The 9,162-nt window shown below is 43.0% G+C and overlaps 1 protein-coding gene across 1 annotated transcript; it reads right to left on the bottom strand.

The window, feature by feature from the left end:
* Nucleotides 1–6,074: 6,074 nt before the first annotated feature.
* Nucleotides 6,075–9,037, bottom strand: LOC113160514 (transmembrane protein 182-like). The gene is made up of 5 exons (XM_026357813.1): nucleotides 8,798–9,037; nucleotides 7,554–7,677; nucleotides 7,143–7,241; nucleotides 6,804–6,941; nucleotides 6,075–6,495 (listed from the first exon to the last, which is right to left on the bottom strand). The coding sequence occupies exons 1-5, from the start codon at nucleotides 8,969–8,971 to the stop codon at nucleotides 6,275–6,277; spliced, it is 756 nt and encodes a 251-aa protein (XP_026213598.1). The 5' UTR covers nucleotides 8,972–9,037; the 3' UTR covers nucleotides 6,075–6,274.
* Between the last annotated feature and the right edge of the window lie 125 nt (nucleotides 9,038–9,162).

Here is a 9,162-nt window from a genome sequence, read left to right as displayed (position 1 = left end):
CAAGCAGCCTGGAACCCTGAAACTAATCGCAACCCCCTCCTCCTCTCTGCTCTGTCTCCTCTTCCTCTCCTTCAGTAGAAATAAAAGTTGGGGAGAGGACGTGTGTACATGCGTTTGTGTGTGTGTGTGTGTGTGTGTGTGTGTGTGTGTGTGTGTGTGTGTAGGGGTGTATTAAAGGAAAATAAAGACATAGAGTAAAAGAAGAAGAACATTTAGTTGAAACACAAGCCCAAAGCAGTGTTTCCTGTCTGTTCATGCAGATTCCTTCCTGTTTGCCTCTGTGCTAAGCTCTTTGTTTTGATTTTACCTCGTTGGTTGTATTTATTTACTGTATTCACTGTTCAAATGGATTGTACTGTATCTGTGCTGGATTTGGTTTGTTTGCCAGGCAGCTCCTACAGTGACCAGTGTGTGCACACATGTGATTTGTGCGTATTTATTTGCAGAGGCCAAAGCACAGTCACGCAGACTGGGCCAAAAGAGCTTTACACAGATCAGCGGCAGGTGAATGTGGTAAAATAAATAAAGATTAAAGTTGTATATTATGCATTGATTTGTGTACTGTCTTTGAACATCAGCACATTATAGAGGAAATCTAATTCTTGAAGACAGTGGATCATGATAAAATACTGGAGAGTTGACAGTTTATTATTATTATTATTATTATTATTATTATTGTTATTATTATTATTATTATTATTATTATTATTACTATTTTATGCTAAAACATTTTGTAAACATGTAAATACACTTTAAGAAAACAGTTTGTGTCTGGAATACTTTTATTAAAAGGAATCACTCCAGTCATTAGTAATTACTCTGTACAGATACTTATGAACTAATCATTTACTCACTAATCATTTGATCACATACTGTAGTATCTTCAATCTAATCTCAAGTAACTCATTATCTACTATGTCTTCAATTCAGACTTTAAATTAAATATTCGATAATTAAGATTCTTCATTCATTGCTCAATCACTCCTCCAAAACCACATTTTCATGCACCATACTATAAGTTTTGTGTGGCTAATTAGAAGTTTGCATTGTGCCATAGATATATTCTAGACTGGACAAAACACTGTTTAAATATTTTAAAGAATTCTTTATTAGATAGTGACAGTAACATGCAACAAAGGTCCCAAACCAGATTTGAGCTGCTGATACAGCAACTACAAGGTCAGAGTCCTAAAACGTAGATCTGTTAGCGAATGAGAAAATAGAAAAAACGTGTTTCCATTCCAGGCCTATCCGATCCAACACTGTAAAGGCCTTGGGGGACGGGGTTTTCTTAAGTATTGAGTTGTGTGACGAGTGGTTCTGACAGAGCATAATGGCGCCTTGAAGGGTTCACTAGAGGGCTGCAACGACTAGTCAGGCTCACCAAGAACTCTGGGCCTAGCAAGTCTTGACTAAATGAAAAGTACAAAAGGGAACAGAGAGGTGCAGATCTCCTTTCTGCACTCTTCACCAAACAGCACACAGTGGGTGTTGTTGTTGGATTGTGTGCTGTAGAATGGTCACTCAGTCCTGTCATTAGACAGGAGTTTGAGATGCAGTTAGAGCCTCCAACACGTTCATTTGTAGCACACTGAGGCCTTCACTCAGACCAGACTCCATTAAAGACAAACAGAATCTTTTGAAACCAAACGAGGGAAAGAACATTTTTATATTGTAGGCTGGTAACGCTGGTTGTACCATCTGTTGAATTAGCTCTAGCTTTAAGGTTATAGTTTGAACAGGGCGGGTGACACACAGGAATGTTTCTTCTCTCAGAAGAAAGCGTGCATGATATAATGTCCTTCACTAAGTCATTGTAGTAGAGCCTGCCACACGTGGCAGCTATTCACACACACACACGCACACACACACACACACACACACACTCCTTACTGTCTCTATTGTGCTATCATCATCACAGTATGTGTGTGTAAGCGATCCTGTCTTTTGTGAGGTTAATTGAAGGCAGGAGCTCTGACTGTCTGAGACATAATCTGTCTGCATGAACACGTGTGTATGTGTGTGTGTGTGTGTGTGTGTGTGTGTGTGGTGGGTGGGGGGGTGGGGGGTGGGGGGGTTGAGGGGAGAGATGCCTTTAATAAGACCATGCTAGTTATTTATGCAAAAATAGAAAAAAAAAAACACAAACAGTAACTCTTCTTTATCCCCCCACCTGCTCCCTCTCCACCTCAACTATACACCCCAACACAGATTAGTAGTGTGCGTGTGTGTGTGTGTTTGTGTGTGTGTGTGTGTGTGTGTGTGTGTGTGTGTGTGTGTGTGTGTGTGTGTGTGTGTGTGTGTGTGTGCGGTAGGACCATTCCTGGGGATTTGGGCTCCACAAAAGAAACAAAAAAAAGCGTGAGTGATGCCATAAGGCTCGCTATTCTCTCATATCAGCTCTTATCAGGGCAGTCATTTTTGACAGGAGAAAAGCTTTTATCTGGGAAAAACTGTGTCCGTCTGGCCCTGCACACATGAGCACACACACACACACACACACGAACGAAAAGCCACGCTCAAGGCCTGGTGGGCTGGAGCTCACACACACAGAGCAGGTAATCGGCTCACTACTAGAGTTAGAGGGTTAGAGAAAGAAAGGAGAGGACTCTCACCAAGTGTGTCCCCCTTTCTGACTGGATTAGAGCCCACCAGTATTCAGTCCAGGTGCTCTAGGGACGGGCGGGTGAGGGGTCCACATAGGGTTAATTTATCTTACATAGTGTGAGGCCACATCCTGCTGTTTGCTGTCTGACACATCACAGATATGGGACATTCAACAAATTGTGTAGAATTAGCAGTGAATAGTGTTAACATGCCTGAATACAGATGTGTACAAGCACACACACACACATATATATATATATATGTACATGTATCCACATGTACACATATAGATACACATATGATAAACACTCATTAACCTTAATCAACTCAGTGCATGCTCTACGGGTTCCTTTGGTCTGCCGGGGTTAATTTGCAAACCATTTATTACTTGATCATGTCATGTCTTATTTCGCATGACGCTCACCATGCCATAATGCATAACATAAGCCCATAATTGCTCACTCTCCAAGCGCTAGATTATTTTTTTTTCCTTAAATGAAGTGATAGTGTGTCTCCATTACTGTGGATGACAGGGGTGGAGACGTAAGAGTTAATTAAGTATGATTAGGAAGAGCTGCAGTCACTGAACAAGCCAGGGTTCTTGCTCAATGCTCCACTCAGTAATTGCTTCCTTTCCTTTCCTTTCCTTTCCCTTTCTCTGACTGTTTCTTCATTCTTTTCCTTCCATCCATCAATGCATGGGAGATTTTGCTCTAAAAGAGGAGAGCTGGAGAGCCCTCTGCTGGCTTATTGGGATAATTCAGCCAAGTTGAGGAATCAAATGATCTAAATTGAGTAACCTTTACTCACTATAACTTGCATAACTTGTCTACAAGCTGGAAGTCCGTTTTCATCCAGAATTCAGTATACATAATCTGTCTCAGGTTTAATCCAGTGCCTTATTACTAGAGCTTACTAGACTCTCATCACGAGTCTTGGCTTATACAACATTGTTGAGTTCTTGCCCAGGCGGTGAGCTCAAAGATTAACGATCATTTAAGTTGTTAGTTTTGGTCCAAAGCAACACATGTCAGCAACTGTTTGTCAGGTTTCTTTTATATTTGCAGTGAATGGTCTCCCACAAGGATTTGTACTGTTGTCTCTCAGCAAGAAGGACCTGTGTGGAGCATGCCTGTGTGGGTTTTCTCTGTGTACTTTGTCTTCCTCCCACCTTTTAAAGATATGTAGTTAGATTGATTGGTGACCCTAAATTGCCCATAGGTGTAAATGGTTGTCTGTCTCTATATGTCAGCCCCGTGACTGGCAACCTGTCCACCGCCTCCCCCCAATGACATCTGGGATAGGCTCCAGTACACCCGTGACCCTTAAGAGGACAAGCTGTTAGGATAATGGATGGATGCAGGGATGGATGGATGGATGGTTTTCCACAAGCCATGTGTATGTTAAATTCATACATGGTGCTACTACATTTTCAATCCTACTGTTTGGATTCTCTGAACAGCTAGTAACTGCAGTTACTTAGAGCCATTTTAGGTTTTAGTGAAGGTGGTGATTAATTCTGTCAGCTTGCCTGCGTGGGTTGACTCCAGCTTCTTCCCAATGTCCAAAGACATGAAGTTGGGTCAAACCACAGGTGTGAGTGTGACTGGTTGTCTCTACTTGTCAGCCTTGTGATAAATTGGCGACCTGTCCAGGGTACGCCCTGCCTCTCGCCCAGTGACAGCTGGGATTGACTCCAACACCCACACAACCCTTAACCGGAGAGGTAGCTACGATAATGGAGGAATGAACATAGGCAACTCTTAACAACTGTGGTTTGGAGTATCACCATTGATACTCTGATTGCTAAAGAGGCTTATTAGGCACGTTCACAGAGGCCTGAGGGGCAGAGACCACCTCTATCACAAAGGGCCTGTTACTAGACTTGGAAAGTCAGTCAAACAACTACAAAGAGACACCAAATAAATGCAAGCAAGTACAAAGAGATGCTAAATAGCCACAAAAGGCATGTAAAATAACCTAAACAGTTAAACAGATACTTGAAACAACTGCACAGCCACAAAACACACAAGTATGACTACACACAAAATGACTACATGTCTTTGGGGTTTCAACATGTGCGCACAGGAGCCTGTTGCCCCATAATAGGATGACTATCCCTCCCACAGTGGAAGACACAATCCCAGATGGTGCTAGCGAGTTACTAGAAATACTAGTGACAAGCCCACTGCTGGCATCTTATCTACCGCAGCTCAATCACACATGCATGTACCAATAATAATACGTAAAAGACCACAGCTGCAGTGTACTGAAGCTTGAGAACATCTCGTGACAGCAAACTCAGATGACCTATTTTATGACCATGGTGGCACATTACACCTTGACATACTACAGTGTTACATGCATCAGATGAAGGATCAGCAAAAACACTGTATATTTCAATATTAACCACTGGTTTATGTCGGACATCTTGATCACAGCATGTGTATGTTGCTGTGTGTGTGTGCACGAAGGTGTGTGTTTGATCAGGCACATCTTTGAAGCCCTTCCTCTCCCCGCCGCCACCCACCACCACTCCTGCTCCTCAGTAGAGCAGATGAAAGCTGATATGTGTGATTGAGAGTGCACCGCTTGTTTCCACCCGCTGCCCATTCACACCAGTGAAAAAGAAGGATGATCTAATATTGTAGCAGTTATGATACAATCACACGTCTGTGTTTCCCCTTTTGAATAACACAGAGGAAAAAGAAAGAATGCCCAGTGGAGTGGGGGTCAGTTTGTCTGTGTGCGCAGTGGATGTGTGTCAAGTTTCTGTAAACATACAGAGTGGGGTAGAGAAATGAATGAGCGAAGGAGTCAAATGTGATTGGGGTGAAGGAGGCAGGTGGCTGCCCGCCGTACTCCAACCAAACCCACAAACAGGTGTTCATTTCTCAAAGCCCCGTTGTGCCCCTCCACATGCATCAGCTCTCTCTCTCTATTTCCCCATAGCCACCCCCCTCCATCTCCACCCCCACCCTCTATCTGAAAATAACCTTTCTGTAACCAGTCCGTCCAGCCATTCCTCCCTCCACCTCGCTCTGCTCCAGACACTGTAGCCTACTGTGATCATGTGCCAACCGCCAGTGGTGGAGGCAGTATTCACATCCACTAGTAAATACTAGTACCATTTCACATCATGGCAGTACACCAATACTATTTGAAGTTTCTATGTGAAGGTATCTGGTGTAATAAGGGAAATGTATTTAAAGTATTACAAGTACAAGTACTCAGTGCAGTAAAATGGCCCCTGTTAGTTTATTACAATTCATGCACATGTGGAGCTGCAGTGCTATTTCTATTTTGTACAGTTTTGTGTAAGATTACAAGTAAATGTATATTTACAATAACAAAAGTAGAATACATTTGTAATATCACTAAGGGTTCATTTACTGATTGATTTCCAGAATTTTTATTGATAACAGTTTTATTATTACTTTGACTTTTCCTTTATAATTATATCTATACATTAAACCGGTATTTGTTTCAGCTCTACTTTTATTAACTGTAATGGAGTTTAAGTATAAAGTATTATACATTCTTCTTAACATTGAAAAGCAATATACATTGCATAGGTCTAGCCGGTATTTACATCCCACAGATGTAATGCTGTGTCCCAGTGCAGGACATAAAATGATCAGTCCTCCTCTCTCAAGTGGGTCAGGGTTCACTTGCCGGCATAGAGCGCACGGCCCACCAGCATGAAGACCAACCCTGAAACGAGCTCCAAAGGTACGCCAGCCGCCGCCACCATGAAGGACAGGCCGTAGAAAACTGAAACCTGGGCCTGTGGGCATGCATCTCCTCTCTCCTGCAGGACGTAGCGCTTCACATCCACCACCTCCATCCACAGAACGTAGAGCAAAATCACGGACAGAAACAAGCAGGCTGTGGAGTGATGGAGAGAGAGAGAGAGAGAGACACTGAGACGCAGATAGTGTGACTCTGGAGGAATGCAGCTCCTACTCATCTCTGCTGTTAACACGGCAGCAGTGTTTACAGCTGCTGTTGTTATAGCAACAGAGCTGCAGAGTGACAGCTGCTCTGTGTTTGTCATGTGACAGGTATGAACAGCTGACAGCAGCAGAGGTTGCAACATGGGTGCGTTGGTGTCTGTACACTCACCTATTCCCCAAAGTGTCTGCAGTGTATTTCACACTCAACACATGTACATGCACACAGGGGCTATATTTTACCAGCAGTGACAAGGAAGGCTCCACCCAGTTTGTAGAGTTTGTGGCTGATGAAGGGGACACCGCAGACCAAGAGGAAGCCTCCAGTCAGAGCTGAGACCAAGGCGAGGATTATCAGCACGGTCCAGAAACCCCGAAACACTGTAATAACACAAGCAGACCACCATCAGAGCCGTGGGCCTACTCATATATATATATATATATATATATATATATATATATATATATATATATATATATATATATATATGTATATGTATGTATGTATTCTGCAGGAGTGATGCTTCATTCATGTAGGCTTTTCCTAACTTTGTCTCCTGTCTGCATGTGACTCTGAATTACCTGCTGTAGCATCGTAACTTGGATGAGGCACCTGTCCAAGTGCAACGGGCAGAGGGAAGAGGTAACCATGGATACACACCTTCGATTCTGGTTGGTTTGCTACGTTAAAAAAGAAAAGATGGAAAAGGCTTCATAGAGCTCAGAAAGAGTATGAGAACCTAACAACACTGCGTTCTGTTCGTGACTGAATTTAGAGAAAAGCCAAAAACCCCATCATCTGAAATAAATGCAAACGCATTCTTTTTGTTCTCCTGCGGTATATTTTCTGTCAAATATCAAAATTACAGACATTTTTCTTTTCTGCACTTGTTAGCATGTCAAGCAGACCACAAAGAGCATGAGACATGCAACCACACTGGACGAGCCCCAACGAAAACTTTTTGCTGCCTTAGAGGAAAGTTGTCCACATACTGAAGAGCGTGGCCAGGACCGCGTGTGCTGTGGGCTCCACCTGAAACACACAACGCCAGAAGAAGCCCTCGTGGTGGAGAGTGAGAGTCAGAGGAGAAACAGTGACTGCTTTCACTAACTGGATCTATGGGAGCGAAAAGAGGCAGATTGACGTCAGCGCACACACACACACACACACACACACACACAGATAGGGACTCACATGTCTAAAGATGGATCCATCCTAATTTCTGTCAACTTTGTCAGCACATGTCTATTAGCTGCTCTCAGCTGCTCTCAGTGATTCTGGGCTTTAGCCGGTACCGAGGCATAAAACGTGGTTCTGATTAGGGCCTGCTGGTCTGTGAGGTTTGCAGGGAGATCTTATGAAACACACCAGTGATACCCTCCGCTCGCTTGTCAAAAATATGATTGATGGTGCTGAATAACACACAGCAACTTTAATCGTCCTCTTTGATTGAAAATGAAAGACTCTGTAGTGCTGCGATGTTAGGGAGGAGTTCACAGAGGGATTGGTTGGATAAATATATTCCTTTTTTCCTTTTTCTTTTTTTTTTCTTTCCCACAAATGTGGCATTTGAAGAAAAACTTGGAAAGTGAAAGGGGAAGTCCTCCTATTGTAAACACGATGACTGGTTGATTCATCATAGAAAGCTTTGTCAAGTCAGCTATAACCCTAATGATGTCATCAACAATTTCACTCTTAGTTATTCTTTGTGTTAAATGCTAATTAGCTAATGTGAGGATGCTCAACACTTTCCTACCTGTATGTTAGTATTGTTGTCACATTTTATCCTACTGAGATTAGCCTTTAGCTGGAGTAAAACTGTGCTCACATAACCTACAGCCTCATAGAGCTGTTAACATAAAGTCTGCATTACACACTGCGAGCATGGAGTGTAAAAGAGTCACAGGACGAGTTATAACAAGACTGAGTCACTAAAGTTGGACAAAATAATCAGTCTTAAATTATTTTAGAACATATTTAAATAATCTGTTGGTGGCATAGCACGCCCCTCACTGTCCATCCTCCAGAGCATCTGTTTAGGGTCCACACTGGTCTGTCTGTGGTTATCATAGTTGGTGTTTTACTGATAGAAATAACACACTGAGCAACTATTATTATGTGTAAGTGTTTAGTTGGGTGTCACCTACCAATTGTAGCAGCAAGCAGTAAGGTTTGAAATACGCTGATGTATGTTTTTGAATTTGGACATGTATGTCCACACACATATCTGTCCTACCTCAGTCCCATTGGCATCTTTCTCCCCTGTCAATGTTGATTGGGTCGCCCATGTATATGGTCCACAGTTGTCACTGGCCACCAGCCAGTAGTCTGTACCAAAGGCCAGGAGGAAACACAGGATCCCTACTACCCCAAAAATCCCTCCAGCCAAGGCTGCAGCTCCCACCCTCATAACTCCAGCTTAAACCTCGATTGTTGCCTTTTGTCCTGAGCCTTGAGTCCTCTGCTCCTCACGAGTGTCCACTGTGCAACCTTCTGTCCAGCTCCAGTCCTAATGAAAACAGTGTGGCTCTCAGAGCCACTCCCCAGCATATTGGGAGCTGTGGGCAAAAGAAGCTACAGCAAACGAGGAGGTCAGGCAGG

This window comes from Anabas testudineus, chromosome 10 (assembly GCF_900324465.2).
Source record: "Anabas testudineus chromosome 10, fAnaTes1.2, whole genome shotgun sequence".
In the NCBI taxonomy this organism is placed as follows: Eukaryota; Metazoa; Chordata; class Actinopteri; order Anabantiformes; family Anabantidae; genus Anabas; species Anabas testudineus.
This window is presented reverse-complemented; position numbering and strand designations above follow the sequence as displayed.